Source organism: Phaseolus vulgaris, unplaced genomic scaffold (genome assembly GCF_000499845.2).
Source record: "Phaseolus vulgaris cultivar G19833 unplaced genomic scaffold, P. vulgaris v2.0 scaffold_93, whole genome shotgun sequence".
NCBI lineage: Eukaryota > Viridiplantae > Streptophyta > Magnoliopsida > Fabales > Fabaceae > Phaseolus > Phaseolus vulgaris.
The window spans coordinates 63,713-84,237 of record NW_027174131.1 but is presented as its reverse complement, the minus strand read 5'-3'; the positions used below and the strand labels follow the sequence as shown (position 1 = coordinate 84,237).

At 45.4% G+C, this 20,525-nt stretch overlaps 1 protein-coding gene across 1 annotated transcript; it reads left to right on the top strand.

The window, feature by feature from the left end:
• Positions 1-12,962: 12,962 nt before the first annotated feature.
• Positions 12,963-14,049, top strand: LOC137817500 (uncharacterized). Its single transcript, XM_068620780.1, has 3 exons — positions 12,963-13,229; positions 13,345-13,657; positions 13,889-14,049. Exons 1-3 carry the CDS (start codon positions 12,963-12,965, stop codon positions 14,047-14,049), a joined length of 741 nt encoding a protein of 246 aa, XP_068476881.1.
• Positions 14,050-20,525: the final 6,476 nt, after the last annotated feature.

The window sequence follows — 20,525 nt, the reverse complement described above, 5'->3', positions numbered from 1 at the left end:
AACGCCAGAGGGGCCCAGTCATAGACTTTGGCGTTGTCATGGAATGAGGTGACAACAGGCGGTGGCGAAGCTGGTGCACTCGCGGAGGGCTGTGCACCAGAAGAAGAGGCAAGGACGCGAGCGGTCTGCTTCAAGCGAGCCATCGAGAGATAGCTGCAATGGAGGAAAAACGAAGGGTCAGAAATAGAAAGGGAGAGAGTGATGGATGGATCGGTGAAAAACAAAGAGGGGGAATGAGGAAGAAATGCCCAGGTAAAGGAGAAAGAAGGGAAGGCAGAAGCCAAAGCGGAAACATGAGAAGAACCCTAGCGCGGGTTGAGAAGAAGAAAAACAGGGAAGGTGAATGCATGATAACTAGAATGGTAAATGCAATCGGTAAAGATGACCAAAAAGGGGCCAGGGAAAAGAAAAACCATACCTTTGAATGATCGTAGGAGTATAGGATCACAGAGAATTCGAAGAAAGATGGGTGCGCAGAAGAAAGGTTCGCAGAGAGTTTGGGAGTCAAATGAAGAAGATGAAGGAACAGTGGAAGGGCGCGCCATTTTGAATAAGAGAAGCGCTAGCGACGCACAACGCTGGCCGTTGATGGTGCCACGTGTCGTGAGATTAAGGAAGGAAGCCCAAACGTTAAAGAAGCAGCACGTGAGGTGGCACGTGAGGCGGCCCCACTTGCCACGTGGACTGAGGGCACGACCACTTAGTCTCTTCGTTGAGAACGAGTTCTCGACTCGAGACTGGGGGGCTTGTGATCCGATCGGTCATCGGTAGTCGATGACGTCAGCATCAGAGAACCACGTGGACCACTCGCAGGGTGACACGTGGACCAGGTGGCAGAGAGGTAGGGGGACGATCGCCAAGAGAGGTGATCGATGGTCAGTAATCAAGTTACCACCGACAGATCAGGCGGCAGAGAGGTCGGGGGATAGATCACCCGGAATGGTGATCGGTGGTCAGTAGCCAAGTGACCACCAGCAGATCAGTTCCTAGACTCGCGCCTGGAGGCAGAGCGCGATAAGCGAATAAACACTGATCAGTCATCAGGTGTATTGTCATCGGGGTCTCGTGTTACACGCAGTTAAACTGGGACTGAGGCTCCCAGCGAGAGCGTTACGCGTGGACCTCGCATGAACACACCTCAAGGAATCGTGCACGAGAGTGGCCTGAGGGAACTAGTAAGCCAGTCGGTGATTGGTGATTCCCTCAACCCATTACGTGCGTGTCATCCTGAAGGGTAAGTCGCCTACGCAGAGAGTAACGTTTGGTGAGTGTGCCTAGACCAGCCACACCCGACGTTCTCCTAGGAGTATGCAATTTACCCAGACAAGAGAAGCATCCTAAGTTACTCCGCAAGGGCGTAACTTAGGCAGACAAAGAGAGGCGCTAGAGCCCTTCCAGTAAGTGACACGTGTGTGGTTAGATGTGAGTTGCAGGCCTCCACGTGTCATCATCTGAGAGGGGTGCGGTCCAGACAAAGGAGCACTCCGTACCGCTAAAGGTACAGACAGGCGCAGCCAAGCGCAGACATGCGCAGACTCTCACGCTCCCCATTGTTGATTCTGAAGGTACGCTTTCTCTGAAAAGCACGACAGGGTTCTGACACATGCCAGTAAAGCATAACAGAATTCTGTTATGCCCAGAAGCAGGGAAAGAGAGATAAAAGGCAGAATCAGAGGGAGAGTAGAAAGAAAAAAAGAGAAGAGAGACAGAGTGCAAGTTCTACACACACACATTCTTATTAGTTTCTAGTTTCTGGTGGTTCTGTTGAACTAACTTGATCGTCGGAGTGCAAACGGCCGCTAGAGGCGCCGTCTGTGTATTTTGCAGGTCACATTTTGAAGCCATCAGAGAGAGAGAGTTCAGAAGGTGATTCTTCAGGAGACGCAGTCGCGAAGACAGGGCAGAAAGTGTTACAAAGCGATTCACCCACGTTCAAGTTGCCGGCAGGATCAGAAGTATTTGGCTCAACATAAATTTTGAAATTTACGCAAATTTTACACAAAATTCCAGTTGTGCTATTTTTGGTTCTTTTCATCCAATTCTAGTACCATTTGCTAGAATATATGGCCTTAAACAAGAGAGGGGGTGAATTGTTTATAAAATATTTTTGAAAACTTCGAAGGTATAATGAAAGCCAATGAAGAATCACAGAGAAAGAAACTAAGGAAAGCAATGCATAAAGTTGTTTTAGTTGATTTCCAGAAAATCAACCGGTTGTTTTGTCGAAACAATCGATTGTTTTTATCAGCAGTTAAGAAAAACAACTTAAAAAAGATATATGTGAGATCAGGGAAGAAGATAATCACACAAATAGATTTATACTGGTTCACTCTTACACCAAGAGCTACATCCAGTCCCCAGAAACCACTAGGTAATCCACTATGCAATCAAAACCAGATTGCAAGCACCACATACCAAAGTAGTGACCTTAAACCCCTCAAGAAACACACTACCTTTGGCAAACCACACCAAGAGTGTTGATCTTGAACACCTCAAGAACACACAACACTCGTTGGCAACACAAATACAAAAATACAGTAATCAAGGAAGAAGGGAATAAAATACACCTGGGTATTACAAAACTTAATGTTCAGAATCACAACCTAATCCTATTCCACACACTTAAGAATGATCCAAAGCTCTTTCAAATCTTGGAAAAACTGTTTTTGATAAACTCTTTTTCTTACTTCCAGATTAGGAGCGTAAAACCACCTTTATATAGACCAACCAAGTGGTCAACCTTTTGTTTCAAAACATTTTCAAAAACTGCTAAGGTAAAACAACCTATTGTTTTGAAATTTCAACCTATTGTTTTGAAATTTCAACCTATTGTTTTGAAATTTCAACCTGTTGAAATTTTAACTGCTTTTTATAAAAACCATCTTTTCAAAAGGTTAAATATTGAAATGAACTTGGATCAACTTAAGGAGTGAATTAACAAGTTCAAGCAACTAAACACACACACACAACAGTAGCAAGGTCTTCAAGCTTTCCACTTGGATTTGGAGACATCAAAGTATCTTGTTCAACACCATTCTCTAGGTTGAATTTGTGTACTACCTTTTCTTGTGTACCTTAATTTTTTGTTTGTCAATTTTATTGAATACTCTTTCAAGTCTTGTCATACATCAATTCCCTTTGTTGCGGTCCTATTTTTTAAATTGAGTTTTGTTGTTTTAAACTTGTTTGACCTCTTTTTAGTGGAAGCAACTTAAAAAGTGCTTTGGTGAATAATGGAGTTGAAAGTGATAGAAAGTCTATAAAATCCCTTTTAAAACAATTAGCCAAAGACTTTCAATCACTAATCACTATCACATAGACAATTGAAACATGAGTCCTAAAACATAGAAGATAAAAAAGTAAGGGATGCTCATCTTGCTATTTTAGAAGAGGAGTTGCAAATTGTTAAAGAAAAGGATGAATACATAAGAAAAAAAAAATCTTCACATGCATCTAGTTCTAGGTTGAGTGACTCATATACTGAGGAGAGTCTTATAATGAATGAATACTATCAACCTCAACCTAGGAGAACTAGAAGGAAAAACCCAAAAGAAAACTAGGGTAGATTTACCTCATTTCTATGGAAAAGAAAATGTTGAAACATATCTAGATTAGGAGATGAAGTTAGAATAACTTTTTCTTGTCACCATGTGAGTGAGGAGAGAAAAGTACCCCTAACTACCTTAAGTTTTTAAGGAAATGCTATGTATTGGTGGACTGTCCTTCAGAAAGAGAGACGCCTCCATAAGGACCCTCCCATTGAGTATTGGAATGATCTTAGGGGAGCCATATTCCCTCCTATTACAATAGGGAGTTAATGGACAGGCTCCAAAGACTCCAACAAAAGAGCATGAGTGTAGTGGAATATAGGCAGAAAATGGAGCTATACATGATGAGACTCTCTATTAGGGAGGAAGAAACCACCACCATAGCTAGGTTTCTAAGTGGTCTCAATCTTGAGATTAGAGATAAAGTGGAACTCTTGCCTATGTAGACTTGAATGACTTGGTCCAACTTTGCATAAATTTTGAGCTACAAAATTTGAGAAAAGGATCAAGTCTTCTTTGACAAGGTCGTCTTTAATCTCCTCCCAACAAAATTTCACGAAACAAAAATTGAACCCATTAGGCCCCGGGCTTTTATAACTATCACAATTCCATATTGCTTATTTTATCCCATCCTCTTCTATATTTCCAACCAACATTTCAATATTTTCTCCTGAAATAGATTTAATGTTTACTCCATCAAGCCTAACCTGCTGCCTTGGGCTTCAAATGAATTTTAAGAATTTTTCAAAGATTTTTTAAGTAAATGTTGAGTAAAAAAAATGTAAATAAGGTAGGAATTCAGTCCTTACAAGGAATGTAAAAAAAAACACAAATGTTTTAATGATGTTGATCAAAAGGATTAAAAGAAAAAAATGCTGAAAAAATATATTATCAATGCATTTTTTAGTCTCATCACCAACTAGTAATCCAATAATTTTTGCATAAGAGGTATCTGGTCTAAGAGTATTGCAGAAGAAGCTAATGTAAATATTGAAAACCACTGATAAAATAGAAAAAAAATTGAAACTTGAAAAGAAACCGATCAAGTATGATGTTGAGGTTAACAGGGCAAGAGAAAAATGCAGAATCGTGCCGAAAGAATTGAATACATGACTTAAAGAAATGGTGTGGAGTAAATGTGGCAAAAATTGGGTTAAATTAAAGGCTGTGCAAGTCAACCCTCCCAACTCCCAAGACTACTGTGGTCATAAATGGATCATGGCCTCCACAAAAAATAATTTCTACCAACCAGGTCATCGGGTGTGATGACGTGTCTAGCAAGTGACTATGTGGGGCGTGCTCAGCAAGGCACGTGGACAGGAGAAAGATGAATGGTTCAGAAGTGAGCATAGTCGCCGTTCGTGGAAGTGGCGTTGATGGAGATCAAGCCCAAGAGAACATGGAGGCCACTCATCAAGCTCAAGAAGAGGTGGAGGCACAAATGGAGGACGCCCATGGAGGTCAAAGTCCACCTCAAAGGATTACAAGAAGCATGTTCAAAGCTTTGGGAGCTAGAGGACATTTATTTTCTCTTTTTGTAGTTTCTTTAGTTGAAGGTGCTTAGAGGGAAACCTTAGAAACCTCTTTTGTTATAGCATCTTTTAGGCTTTAGTTAGGAGCTTTAGGGGGGTGTATTAGTAGATAGGTGTAGGAGTAGAATAGGGGGTGCCAAAGTGAAGGAAAGGATCACACCTTCCTTGCTTAGCAAATAGGCGCCGGTTCTAGTTTGATTTGGAGGGAATTTTGAATTATTTTAGCTTTCATTTTTCAGCACCTTAGGCTATAAATAGAGGTGCCTTCCTTGTAAATTTCAGATTTGAATTTATCTAAAGAAACTATACTCAAAATTGGAGTGAGCATTTGGAGAGCTTTTGAGCCTTCTACTCTAGTCTTATCTTGAAGGACCATGGTTTCCTCAAGTGGCGGCTTGCACACTCATCTAGGAGCATCCATACTTCTAGTGGCGTGATCATCCAACCATTCCTCCATCTTCATGAGCATTCTCTTCTCCTTCCTTTCTTCTTCTTCAATTGTTCATGTTGCCTTGTGTTTTGAGTTGTTTTAGTTTCGGTTCTTCCAATTTCCAGCACCTATATTCTGTTTTGTTTCTTAATTCTGTTCGGTACAATTGATTTAGATTTTAATTCTGTTCGGTCTTCTCTTTTTAAATTCCTTTGTTGATTCAATTTGTGAGTGGTCTTAGGAAGGATATTCAAGACATTGTTGAGTTACAAGAGTATTCATCATTGGGATCTTTAGTTCATCTTGCAATGAAGGTGGAAGCCCAACTTACTAAGAAAAACTCTTTTAAAAATGCTTCCAATGATGGATACTACTCCAAGTCTTGGAGAAACAAAACTTCTTTTTCTAAACATCCTTCCAAAGATTCTTCTTTCAAACCCAAGGAATCTAAGCCATCAACTTCTAGACCTAAGTCTCCCACTAGAACATCTAACACTAAATGCTTTAAATGTATGGGTTATGGTCATATTGCTGCAAATTGTCCTTCCAAACGAAGTATGTACATGCATGAGGGCATTGTAGTTAGTGAGCATGATTCGGATTCTCCAAAGCATTCATTGCATTCTCATACATCTAGTGAGGAAGAGAGCGAATGTCCACTTGAAGGGGACTTGTTAGTTGTGAGAAGACTTCTTGGACAAGTTTCACAACCTTTTGATGAAAGTCAAAGGGAAAATATTTTCCATACAAGATGTCTTATTCAAAACAACATTTGTTCCTTGATAGTGGATGGGGGTAGTTGTGCAAATGTGGCTAGTACAAGACTGGTAGATAAGCTTGGATTGCCTACTATCTCTCATACAAAGCCCTACAAGTTACAATGGCTTAGTGAAGTAGGAGAAATAATTGTTAATAAACAAGTCCTCATCCATTTCTCCATTGGAAAATACAAAGATGAGGTATTATGTGATGTTGTGCCCATGGAAGCCACTCATGTTCTTTTGGGAAGGCCTTGGCAATTTGATAGAAAAGTTTTACATGATGGCTTTACCAACAAATTATCTTTTGAATTCCATGGTCACAAGGTTACTTTAAAATCTCTCTCTCCAAGAGAAGTCCATGAGGACCAAGTTATCATGAAGAAAAAGAGGGAGAGTGAAAAAGATAAAAAAGATAAGAGTTCTAAGCCTACACTCCTTGTGTCTAGGCGTGACATTGAAAGGGAAATAGTGGCTCATCATCCTCTTTTTTTAGCCATCCCTAGAACTCTTAGCATAGAATCACTTGTTGATAGTCCTCATTGCTTGGAAAATTTGGTAGAGGAGTTCAAAGATGTGTTTCAAGATCCTCCAAATGGACTTCCACCTTTGAGAGGGATTGAACACCAAATTGATTTGATACCGGGCTCTTCTTTACCAAATCGTCCCGCATATAGGACCAATCCAAGTGAAACCAAGGAAATTCGCCAACAAGTTGAGGCTTTGATTGAGAAAGGGTGGGTGCAAGATAGCATGAGTCCTTGTGCTATGCCTATCATCTTAGTGCCAAAAAAGGATGGCACATGGCGAATGTGTTCGGATTGTAGGGCCATAAATAACATAACCATTAAGTATAGGCATCCCATACCTAGACTAGATGATTTGTTGGATGAATTACATGGTTCTAAAATCTTTTCAAAGATTGATCTTAAAAGCGGCTACAATCAAATCCGTATCAAACCGGGTGATGAATGGAAGACGGCTTTTAAGACCAACTTTGGTTTATATGAGTGGTTAGTTATGCCTTTTGGTTTAACTAATGCACCAAGTACCTTCATGCGCCTCATGCATCATGTTCTTAGATCTTTCATTGGTAAGTTTGTTGTGGTTTACTTTGATGACATTCTCATTTATAGCTTATCTTTGAAAGACCATAGGTTGCATGTTAGGCAAGTTTTGGAAACCCTTAGGAAGGAACATTTGTATGCTAACCTTGCTAAATGTATGTTTGCTCTTGATCATATAGAATTCCTAGGGTTTGTTGTGAGTTGTAAAGGGGTCCATGTGGACAAAACAAAGGTGGTGGCCATTCAAAATTGGCCTACACCGAAATCTTTGAATGAGGTCCGAAGTTTTCATGGGCTTGCTTCTTTCTATAGAAGATTTGTCCCAAACTTTGGTACCATTGCCGCACCACTCAATGACATAGTGAAAAAGGATGTGGTCTTTCATTGGGGAGAAGCACAACAAAATGCTTTTGATACTTTGAAAGAAAAATTGACTAATGCTCCCATCTTGGCCCTTCCTAATTTCACTAAGACATTTGAGATTGAGTGTGATGCTTCAAGCATAGGTATTGGGGCTGTTCTCCTTCAAGAGGGCCACCCCATAGCCTATTTTAGTGAGAAATTGAAGGGAAGTTATCTCAACTATTCCACCTATGATAAGGAATTATATGCACTTGTTAGGGCTTTGTTTACTTGGCAACACTATCTTTTTCCCAAAGAGTTTGTGATACATAGTGATCATGAATCTCTTAAATATTTGAAAAGCCAAAACAAACTTAACAAAAGGCATGCTAAGTGGGTGGAATTCATTGAGCAATTTTCTTATGTGATCAAACACAAGCAAGGCAAAATAAATATTGTGGCGGATGCTCTTTCTAGAAGATACACCTTGCTAAATCTTTTAACCTCTCAATATCTTGGTTTTGATCACATTAAGGAACTTTATCATGATGACCTTGATTTTTCTCTCCTCTATCAAGAGTGTCTTAAGGGAGGACACAAAGACTTTTTTATTCAAGATGACTTTCTTTTTAAGGGAAAACGTCTTTGTGTTCCCCAATGCTCTATTAGATTATCTCTTGTTAGAGAAGCTCATGAGGAGGGCTTAATGGGACATTTTGGGGTTGCTAAAACTTTGGATGTGTTGCATGAACATTTCTTTTGGCCTCATATGCATAAACATGTTCATAGTTTGTGTGATAAATGCATAGCTTGCCGCAAAGCTAAATCTAAAATGCATCCCCATGGTCTTTATACTCCTCTTCCTATCCCTTCAATGCCTTGGGTAGATATATCTATGGATTTCATCTTAGGCTTACCCAAGACATCAAAGGGAAAGGACTCCATTTTTGTGGTAGTGGATCGTTTTTCAAAGATGGCTCACTTTATTCCTTGCCACAAAGTGGATGATGCATGCCACATTGCAAACCTCTTCTTCCAAGAAGTGGTTCGCTTGCATGGGATTCCTAGGTCTATAGTGTCCGATAGAGATCCTAAGTTCTTGAGTCACTTTTGGAAGACCTTGTGGGGCAAGCTTGGAACTAAGCTTTTATTTTCTACCACTTGCCACCCACAAACTGATGGTCAAACCGAGGTGGTGAATAGAACTTTGGGACAACTATTGAGATGCTTTATTTCGGGGAATCCTAGAGTGTGGGAGAATTTACTACCCCATGTTGAGTTTGCATATAACCGAGTAGTAAATTCTACCACCTCTCATTCTCCTTTTGAGGTAGTCTATGGGTTTAATCCCCTAACACCTCTTGATCTTCTTCCTATTCCCCTTCTTGAAGATGTCTTGTGCAAAGATGGGGATGAAAAGGCTTCTTTTGTGAAAACTTTGCATAAAGACATCAAGAAGAGAATTGAGAAGAAGGTTGGCAAGTATGCTGAACTTGCCAATAAAAGGAGAAAAGCATTGTTGTTTGATGAGGGCGATTGGGTTTGGCTTCATTTGAGGAAGGATCATTTTCCTACTCAAAGGAAGTCCAAACTAATGCCTCGAGGGGATGGACCTTTCCAAGTCCTCAAGAGGATTAATGACAATGCTTATGAGTTAGATATGCCTGATACATTCTTAGGTAGTCATACTTTTAATGTCAGCGATCTAACTCCTTTTTCTGTAGGTCTCCAGAATTCGTGGTCGAATTCTCTCCAACTCGGGGAGTATGATGGAGATCAAGCCCAAGAGAACATGGAGGCCACTCATCAAGCTCAAGAAGAGGTGGAGGCACAAATGGAGGACGCCCATGGAGGTCAAAGTCCACCTCAAAGGATTACAAGAAGCATGTTCAAAGCTTTGGGAGCTAGAGGACATTTATTTTCTCTTTTTGTAGTTTCTTTAGTTGAAGGTGCTTAGAGGGAAACCTTAGAAACCTCTTTTGTTATAGCATCTTTTAGGCTTTAGTTAGGAGCTTTAGGGGGGTGTATTAGTAGATAGGTGTAGGAGTAGAATAGGGGGTGCCAAAGTGAAGGAAAGGATCACACCTTCCTTGCTTAGCAAATAGGCGCCGGTTCTAGTTTGATTTGGAGGGAATTTTGAATTGTTTTAGCTTTCATTTTTCAGCACCTTAGGCTATAAATAGAGGTGCCTTCCTTGTAAATTTCAGATTTGAATTTATCTAAAAAAACTATACTCAAAATTGGAGTGAGCATTTGGAGAGCTTTTGAGCCTTTTACTCTAGTCTTATCTTGAAGGACCATGGTTTCCTCAAGTGGCGGCTTGCACACTCATCTAGTAGCATCCATACTTCTAGTGGCGTGATCATCCAACCATTCCTCCATCTTCATGAGCATTCTCTTCTCATTCCTTTCTTCTTCTTCAATTGTTCATGTTGCCTTGTGTTTTGAGTTGTTTTAGTTTCGGTTCTTCCAATTTCCAGCACCTATATTCTGTTTTGTTTCTTAATTCTGTTCGGTACAATTGATTTAGATTTTAATTCTGTTCGGTCTTCTCTTTTTAAATTCCTTTGTTGATTCAATTTGACAATATTTGGTTCATCCAAATGAGTTTGGGATTTGGTACTTGTTATTGGTGAGTTCTTGACTTAGAACCATGATCCAACTCTAAGAAAGTGCCTCTATATTTTCCAGCTCAAGGTGATTCCTAAAAATGTCAAGAATCTTGTTCTATGTGGCTATTGGAATCACAACAGGCGTTCTACAGTGTACATAGTCGATTGTCGCCGGGTTTGTGTGTCATCGACGTGTTAGATAATGGAAGATCAGGTGATCTGACATCGCCGCAAGGAGCACATCGCCGGGTTTCCCAGTAAGCTTAGTTAAAGCTGTTGGAGGCTTAGACGAGTAAGTTCAAGCGTGTAAGTTTGGTAAGATGATTGTTACGCCATCATGGGGCATGAAGGTCGAATGAGTTGGAGGGAACAACTTGCTCATCAACGACGGGATTCCTAGAGTGGACATTCGTTGGTGGCAAGGTTTCCTCAGCTGGAACATGCATGGCGTAGCAATGAGGAAGGTGGCACTTGCGACAAGCGATATCACAAAGATGGTGTACTTTGTTGCATCCGATACTCGCCTTGTCGGGTGGTGTTCCAGAGCGTGTTACGTGCTAGATTACTCCTCGAATAGGAGACTTGGCCGCGCGGCTGGTTACTACATAGAAATAACGTTAAAGTTACCCCAACCCAGATGACGACACGTGTAGGGTTGGATGCTACCTGTTACTCCAACCCAGATGATGACACGTGTAGGGTTGGATGCAATATAGAAATGATGCTCAAGTTATCCTAACTCAGATGATGACACGTGTAGGGCTGGGTGCTACCTGCTACCCCAGCCCAGATGGTGACACGTGCAGGGTTGGATGCGAGCCACGCGTCCAAAGCGTAACTGCCTGAAGAGAGAAGAAACCTAGCTATAAAGGTAAACTTAACAGAATTTGCAGAGGTACGTGCATTACAGATCATTGTTTTAGGTTGAGTGCACTTTAATACGGTTCTACAGAGTATAGTTTTTTCTCAGTTTTTGGGTGTTCTTGTTACTAACTTGAGCGTCGGAGCGCCACCGGCCACAGAGGCACCATCTTGTGTTCTCAGGTTCTTAGAGAGACAATCTGTGGTGTGGACTTGAAGGGCACGTGGTGTCAAAGGTGGTGAGGAAGATCGTGACGAGGCACCGCTCTTACGCTAGGTCAACCGGCAGGATCATCTGGCGCCCACCGTGGGGCCGTATAAAAGGTGATTCCCAACCACAGTTCGAGTTTGTTGATGTTTTGGTGCTTTCTGTTCGACTGCTTGCTGTCGCAGTCGGTTTTCGGAGTTCTCACCGTTCGTTTGGAGTTTCTTTGAGTTGCTGAGTTTGCTGAGAAAGGATGAGGACAATGCGGTCCAGTTCAGTCGCGCCGTCAACCGAAGAGGACGCTGTGTCTATGACGCAGGTGATGGAGATGATGAGGACGTTGCAGGAGAACGTAGCTGCATCGCGTTCTGAGCAAGAAAGAATGCACGAGGCACTAGTGGCTTCACTTGCTAGGAATGAAGAGCTCAATAGGATCAACGAAGAGCTGCGTAAAGCTCTTCAGGGACAGGAGGAGCGTGCGATTGGGGACAGATCTGCACCCCCATCCCCACCGCATAGCTTTCCCATGCCGTTTTCTCAGGAGATCATGGAGACGGTGGTCCCTGCAAATACGGTAGCGGTGAAAGCATCTTTCACCGGGGTGGAGGACCCTGAGGCTCACCTCACGGCGTTTCACACTCAGATGATGCTCTCAGGAGGGTCAGACGCGGTCTACTGCAAGGTGTTCATGAGCACTCTCAGTGGAACAACGCTGGACTGGTTCGTCAGTTTACCTACTGGCCACATTACCACATTCCAGCAGTTTTCCAAGATGTTCGTTGAGCAGTACATAGTGAACAAGGCACCGCCTTTGGTGTCTTACGATCTGTTCGACGTGAGGCAGTATCAAGGGGAGTCCCTGAAGGATTTCTTGAACAGATTCGAAGCTCATATAGTCCGCTTGCCATGTAAGGATGAAGAAATGTTTGTACATGCCTTCAAAAAGGGCGTGTTTCCTGGGCCTTTTAGTGAATCGCTGATCAGGAGTCACGCCGCCACGTTCGCTGAAATCCGGCGACGTGCCGTGGCTCACATCGCCGCTGAGAGCGAAGTTTTCGAGAAAAGGGGAAACGTGGCCCCAACTAAGCCACACGCTCATACGAGGATCCAGTCGCAGAAGGTGATGGAGGCGGCGGTGGGGAAGAGGGATCAAAGGATGCGTCATCCTTATGACCCAAAGAAGAGTAAGGGGAAGGGGCCGGGGCGGCCCAGAGAGACTAATCGCCCGCCGAGGTACGAGTACGTGATAGGATTGGCTGACCTGATCGCCATCCCAAACATTGCTGCCAGGCTCAATGTGCCTGAGAAGACAACGGATAAGGTGGTGGGACCAAAACCCGACGAGTGGTGAGTTCCACAATAGCTTTGGCCACTCTATCAATTCGTGTCTGGCTTTGGGATACCAACTTGCCGAGTTGGTCAAGTGTGGGTTCTTGAAGGATTACTTGCTAGAGAAGCAAGCGGGGCAATCATCAGGTTCCCAACCAGCGGGCAGTGAGGGACAGCAGCACGAGGTACCCATTCACGGCGAGATCCACACCATAGCTGGTGGATTCTAGGGTGGTGGGTGTACTGCATCGCAGCGAAAGAAGTATGCAAGGTCTGTGATGTCAGTGGAGGATTTTGAGGATCACTCACCCGACGTGGACATTACATTCACCAAAGAAGACCTTAGGGATGTTGTGCCTCATGACAATGACCCTATTGTAATCTCGCTTGTTACGGCGGGAAGGATGGTCCATCGGGTGCTGGTCGATCAAGGAAGCTCGGCAGATGTGATGTTTTGGCCGACTTTCGAAAAGTTACAGTTATCCCCTGACCAGCTGAGGCCATATGGGGGCTGTTTATACGGTTTTGCCGGTGATCAGGTGGAGGTCAGGGGTACATTGAGTTAAGGACGACGTTCACAGATGGGTTGGCCTCGCGCACAGAAAAGATCAGGTACCTCGTTGTGAACGCACCGTCGGTATATAACATCCTGTTGGGAAGGCCAATAGTCAACAGGACAGGAGCTGTGCCTTCAACAAGGCACATGAAGGTCAAGTTATCACCATCCGTTCTGACCAAAAGAAGGCGAAGAAGTGTTATGAAAACAGCCTCAAGAACAAGAGATCGGTATGCCATGTAACCACAACGTCACCCCTTGGTGTGGAGCCTGAGCAGGGAAATCGGCGAGTTGTGGATACGGCGTTGGAGGTGGCCGCCGAGGGCGATGTGGCAATGGAGGATGTCGAGGCGAGGTCCGAGAGCGCCGCTCGGGTGGAGGAAGAGAAAAACTGCCCGGAGACCGCCCGGGAGTCAGGTATTGCGAGAGCGCTGATCGCCAGCGAGAAGAGGCCCCAGCCGGTCGAGGAGTGGCTTGAGAAGAGATCAACGGCAAGACGTTTAAATTGGGGAAAACCTTAGACGACAAGACACAAGACCAGATCGCCAAGGTAATAAGTAGACACCTGGATGCGTTTGCATGGTCTGCTTCAGACATGCGGGGATTGACCCCGATTTTTTGTGTCATCGTTTAGCAATGGATCCCCAGGTCAGGCCAATCCGCCAGAGAAGGAGAAAGTTCAACGAAGAAAAGAGACAGGCAATCAAGGACGAGACGCAGAAAATCCTTGCAGCAGGCCTATCAGGGAGATCCAATATCCAGAATGGCTCGCCAACGTCGTTCTGGTCAAGAAGAGCAGTGGGAAATAGCGGATGTGTGCTGACTTCACGGATCTGAATAAAGCCTGTCCAAAGGATTCTTATCCTTTGCCAAGTATAGATGCCCTGGTAGACAGTGCGTCAGGGTGTAAGTTGCTCAGCTTCTTGGATGCCTTCTCAGGATACAACCAGATTAAAATGCATCCCATGGATGAGGAAAATACCACTTTCATGATGGAAAGGTCGTGCTATTGCTACAAGGTGATGCCCTTCGGGCTGAAGAATGCAGGGGCCACGTACCAGAGGCTAATGGACAAGGTGCTCGCCCCTATGCTCGAGAGGAATGTGCAAGCATATGTTGACGACATGGTCGTAACATCTCTGGAAAAGAGCAGGCACGTCACTGATCTGGAAGAGTTGTTCGTTACAATAGCCAGGTACAAGCTGAAACTGAATCCTGAGAAGTGTATTTTCGGCGTGGAGGCAGGAAAGTTTCTGGGATTTCTCTTGTCGGAAAGGGGAATCGAGGCAAATCCCGACAAATGTGCCACCATTCTGGCGATGAGGAGTCCTGCCACGGTAAAGGAGGTGCAACAGCTCACGGGCCGGATAGCCGCCCTGTCTCGATTCGTATCCGCCAGTGGAGAGAAGGGCCACCCGTACTTCCAATGCTTGAAGAGGAATACCAGGTTTGTCTGGATGAAGGAGTGTGAAGAAGCTTTTGTGAAGCTCAAAGAGTACTTGGCGAGCCCGCCGGTTCTGTGCAAACCTCAAGTGGCAACGCCTCTCAGGTTATATTTTGCCATAACTGAGAGGGCGATAAGTGCAGTGCTCGTCCAGGATCAAGATCAAGTCCAGAAACCCATCTATTTTGTTAGCAAGGTGTTCCAGGGCCTAGAAGTAAGATATCAGGCCTTAGAGAAAGCGACGCTGGCGGTTGTGTTTTCGGCGAGGAGGCTGCGTCATTACTTCCAGAGCTTTACAGTGTTGGTGATGATTGACTTACCCATCTAGAAGGTTTTGAAGAAACCGGATGTAGCTGGGAGGATGGTAAAATGGGCGGTGGAGTTGTCGGAACTCGACATCAAGTATGAGCCCCGAGGACCGATCAAGGGGCAAATCTTCGCCGACTTTGTGGTCGAACTATCCTCTGAAACAGTGCAGAGCGCCGGGGATGATTTTCGTTGGGTGCTCTCGGTGGATGGGTCGTCTAACCAGCTGGGTAGCGGGGCTAGAGTTATTTTGGAAGGACCAAACGGCGTGTTGATAGAGCAATCTCTGAGGTTTGCCTTTAAAGCCAGCAATAATCAAGCGGAGTATGAGGCTTTGATCGCTGGTATTTTGTTGGCAAAGGAGATGGGAGCAAAGGTGCTGATGGCCAAGAGTGATTCGTTGTTGGTCACTGGGCAAGTAACCGGCGAGTTTCAGACCAAAGATCCGCAGATGGCGGCTTACCTGGAGTATGTGCAAGAGTTAAAGAGGTCCTTCGTTTTGTTTGAAGTGGTGCACGTGCCAAGAGAGCAGAATGCCCGAGCTGACTTGCTAGCCAAGCTCGCTAGTTCGGGCAAGGGGGGGCAGGCAGAGGACCGTTATACAAGAAACTTTGAAGACACCTCGAGCGTTTGTGGCAGATCACCAGGTTCTTCAAGTGTGCAAGTCAATGGAAAGGTCGGCGAGGAGTCACAGATCCTTGACTCAGGAGACTTTGAGGACGCCGAGAGTTAGGGCACATCCAGCGGGAGTGACGAAGATGACGCAAGTCTGTGCCATCCATGAGCCAGATACATGGATAACGCTGTACCAGCGCTACATGGCGGATGGCGTGCTCCCAATGGACTCTACGGAGGCCAGAAAGATAAAGAAGAACTCCAGTAGGTTCACCCTCATCGATGGCGAGTTGTATAGGTTCGGGTTCACACATCCTCTTTTAGTATGCGTATATGGAGAGAAGTGCACGAGAATTATGGCTAAGCTCCATGAGGGGATTTGTGGGAGTCACATCGGGGGTCGAGCTTTGGCAACAAGAACCCTCTGCGCAGGTTATTACTGGCCTACAATGAGGGAAGATTGCAAGAAGTACGCCCAGTGTTGCAAGCAATGCCAGCAGCACGCCGATTGGCACAAGGCGCCTCCAGAAGAGCTGAAGTCAATTTACAGCCCCTGGCCATTCCATACGTGGGGAATCGATATTCTGGGACCTTTTCCTTTGGCGATCAGGCAGATGAAGTATTTGGTTGTGGCGATCGAATACTTCACGAAGTGGATTGAAGTAGAACCAGTAGCCCAGATCACCGAACACAAGATTCAAAGTTTTGTGTGGAAGAATATTGTGTGCCGATTTGGTGTGCCCAAGCGTCTGGTATCAGATAATAGAACTCAGTTTGCAAGTCACCTATTGAAGAAGCTGTGTGGGGATGTTGGGATACAACAGGTGTTTGCTTCTGTGGAGCACCCACAAACGAACGGGCAAGTGGAGTGAGCCAACCGGGTCTTGTTGAGAGGGCTGAAGAGGAGGTTGGAGAAGGCCAAAGGGTCTTGGGCTGAAGAGGTTCCCCGTATAGTATGGGCGTACCATACCACTGAGCAATCGGGAACCCACGAAACCCCGTTTAGTTTGGTGTATGGGTGTGATGCGATGATTCCAGTTGAAACCCAGGAAAGCTCGCCGAGATTCCAAAACTTTGTGGCGGAAGACTCGAACGAAGAAAGGAGAATGAACTTGGATTTGCTAGATGAGGTCAGGGAGGAAGCACGGGTGAAGGCCGAGGCAGTAAAGAGAAGAGTTGAACGCAAGTACAACTCCAGAATAAGGCCGAGGTAATTCAGAGATGGTGACCTGGTGATGAGGAAGGCCCACCAATATGAGATGGAGAGCAAATTGTCACCCAAGTGGACATGACCGTTTAGAATAACCGAAGCGCTCGGGAACGGCGCCTACCGCTTGGAGACGCTAGATGGAGGGGCGATTCCTCGCACTTGGAACGCCACCCATCTCAAGTTTTATTACAGTTAAGGCATTGTAAGTAGTAATTAACTTGAACAGTTTAAGATGTTTAAGTTAAAACAGTTTTTCAAGGGGGCACTCTTTTTTCCCTAAGGAGGGTTTTTAATGAGGCCACTCAATAAAGAAGGTTTCGGAGTTTATCAAAGTTTCCAAGTTATTAAGTTTGCACGCTTACCGTTTTTTAAGTTTTCGGAAAGAGACTTTGTCGCGCTTGTGTAATTTAAAGCTACGGCGAATTCAGATCGCATGCATTCAGTGCAAAGTTTTAAAGCATAAAGTTTTAAACCCTCATCGCCAACTGGCGATCGGAGGTATAAGCTAAAGTTTTTTAAAGTCCTTATAGCACCTAGCGATCGGAGGCACAAGTATAAAGTTCTTTAAATTCTCGTCGCCATCCGGCGAGAAGAGATTAAAAAGACCTCCTCGCCTTGAGCGAGCGCAGGCGGGAAAAGATTAAAAAGACCTCCTCGCCTTGAGCGAGCACAGGCGAGAAGAGATTAAAAAGACCTCCTTGCCTTGAGCGAGCGTAGACGAGAAGAGATTAAAAAGTCCTCCTCGCCCTGAGCGAGTACATGCAAGAGCAGATCACAAGACCTCTTTGCGTAAGCAAATCGAGGCAAGTTTGAAAGTCCTCAGTGCATCCAGGGGAGGAGGAGATGTAACCCCTGAGCAAGTGGAGGCATCAGTAAAAGCCCTTATCACCCTCGAGTGAGTTCAGGCAAGATAAAGCTGAAAAGTCAAGGGTGTTAATGATCTTAAGTATGGGAAAGGAAGGTTGACAAGAACGCCTTTTCCCTTGAGTGAAACATCAATATTGACCTAGTAAGACCAGTTAAAAAAGAAGTTAAAGGTTGGCTGGGGAAGGGTCGCAGAGGACACCTCACCACCTAAATCATTGTTCTAAAACTCAGGGAGGTAGAGAAGGATCCGAAAGGCGGTTCTACCCTCAGATGAGGGAACAATGATTTAAGCTATCTCAGGTTAAAGACTCGGGGAAGGCAGAGGGAGATCCGAAAGGCAGCTCTCCTTCCAAACGAGCAAAGATGAAGTCATGAGGTGGCCCCGCAAGGGACGTTTTCAGTTAAAAGGAAAATGGCATCGCCGAAAGCCTATGGCTTCGAGATTGAAATAGAAAGAGGATTAAACAGCGAGAACCAGATCAACGAAGTTTGGGGCGATAACGTAGAAATACGCTTGTCCCTTGGCAGATTAGGCGAGCAAGATTTCAGATACTAAGATCGACCTACGCCCCTACTGCCCAGTAAGTAATTTCGCGTTAAACGTTATTGCTATAGACTAATAGTTTGTTTATGTACCGTTTCGTATCCGGGCGTTGACTAAGTCAAGGTCAAAGTCAACACCAGGGGTCAAAGTCAACACAAGGCGTTGCCTAGGTGAAGAGACGCCAAGTGCCAGCGTCGTCAAGAAGAGGCGTCGTCAAGGCAGGGCGTCGCCTAGGTGAAGGCGTCGCCCAACCAGGGTGTCGCCAGATCAAACAGTACTAAAGCAAGGCAATCACAGTGTGGTTCCCCGATACCCATGGGTAGGAAAGACCATGGAGGGAGCGACGCCGTGGGAAGGCCTCAGGTCCCGATAACCCGAGGCAGTGATAAAGAGAAGGAAAAGGTGGCTTCAAGGCCATAGTGATAGCACCAGTGTAGGGCAGTCTGACTCGTGAAGTACCCCTGTCGCTCCAGAGACGCCTTTGGGACAGATACGACCCAAGAGGAAGGTCACGCCCAGGGTAGCCAGGTGCAGGGTACGAGAGGAAGGCAGATACGCTCTCAAAGTAAGTGACTAGATGATTGGGGGCATGAGTTGGCACCCAAAAAGTCACCCCTAGCGCAGTAGCACTCCCAAGCAGGAGGACTCACACGTAGAAACGTCCCCAGATGGGCAGAAACGCCCCCAGATGGGGTCACGGCGTCGTGAGGCCCTCCACGTGTACGACAACCATGTCAGAATAGAAATACCCTTTAGTCAGGTGCCAGGTAATTAAAGTCATTCAATACAGTTTCCGTTTCGAGCATTCAGGTACTATAATGGCTCCCATGCGTTTCACGTCTTAAATGCGCTACGTTTTCTAATTAGATACGCTGATTGAGTGCGTTACATTTGTAATTAAAGGCGCTGTAAATGCTTGGGTAGTTTAAATAGCGCTGAGAATGTTGGGAACGGGGTTCGAACTTTTTGGCAAATTGACCAGAACTCTCTAGTTGCTTGCTCGTGCTTTGAGGTTACGTACAAGGGACTGGGGAAAGATCTTTGCCTGAGGGAGAGAACACACACACGATACACAGTTCTTTTCCACCTTCAGAGTGCCATACGCGGTGCTCAGAGATGGAGGTGCACAGTTTTGGTGTTTCTTGCTGGCTAACTTGAGCGTCGGAGTGCAAACGGCCGCTAGGGCGCCTCTTTGTCCTCTTTTTTGCAGGAATCCACAGGTAACCTGTGGGAAGGAGACCCTAGCTGACGGTTGAGGTCGCGCACGAAGACGTCCCAGTCAACCGGACGGAACATTTGGCGCCCACCGTGGGGCCGATATAAAACATCAGTCCCATCACATGTTCGAGAAAATCTACCAGGTTACAGTAACGTTGGAGGAGGTTAAAGTGACAATGGCCCCCACCAGACGAAGTACAGCAAGCACAGCCCCAGCAGAACTATCCATGCAACAGGTCCTGGAGATAATGGGGGGGCTGCAGCAGGATATGGCGGAGTCGAAACTGGAACAGGAACGCATGCAGGCAGATCTCGATGCCTCGCATGAGCGGAATGAAGAGCTCCACCGTGTAAATGAGGAGTTGCGCCAGGGCCTGAGAAATGATCGGAGGCGGCATGGACACGACGAGATGGAGAACCATTCCCCACCCTTCTCGCAGGAGATTCTAGATGCAGTGATCCCGAACACGTTCGCGGGACCCAAGGTGATCTTCACCGGGATGGAGGACACGGAGACGCACCTTGCTGCCTTTCACACACAGATGGTCCTAGTAGGCGGTTCTGACGCTGCCAAGTGCAAGCTCTTTATGAGCACCCTCACTGGGATGGCTATGGACTGGTTCATCAGCCTCCCGGACGGTCATATCACATCTTTCCGCCAATTGTCACGATTGTTCAGGGAACAATACTTAGCAAACAAGGCCCCGCCGCCGGTCTCTTACGATCTGTTTGATGTGAAGCAGTATCAAGGGGAGACCCTGAAGGAGTAAATCAATCGCTTCGGAGCCCAGGTCGTGAAGGTTGGTACGACAGAGGAGCCTATGATCGTGTACGCGTTCGTGAAAGGCGTATGCCCCGGTCCTTTTGGAGAATCCATCATTCGCAACCGCCCTAGGACTTTCGCTGAGCTACAACGTAGGGCGGTAGAACATATTGCTTCTGAAGGGGAGGTGTGTGTGAAGCGCACCAGCGTCGTACCCTCACGCCCGAGGGGACCGGCGCGAGCTCAACCGGTCAGGGTCAATGAGACCACGACGGGAAGAAAGAAACCAGAGGCGAGACGCCCCAATGAGGCCAGAAA

Coding starts and splice junctions, on each gene's coding strand:
- LOC137817500 (XM_068620780.1), top strand. CDS start 12,963: ATGTCAGTGGAGGATTTTGAGGATCACTCACCCGACGTGGACATTACA. Junction 13,230..13,344: donor TTGCCGGTGATCAGGTGGAG/GTCAGGGGTACA, acceptor CCTGTTGGGAAG/GCCAATAGTCAACAGGACAG. Junction 13,658..13,888: donor GGAGACCGCCCGGGAGTCAG/GTATTGCGAGAG, acceptor ATGGATCCCCAG/GTCAGGCCAATCCGCCAGAG.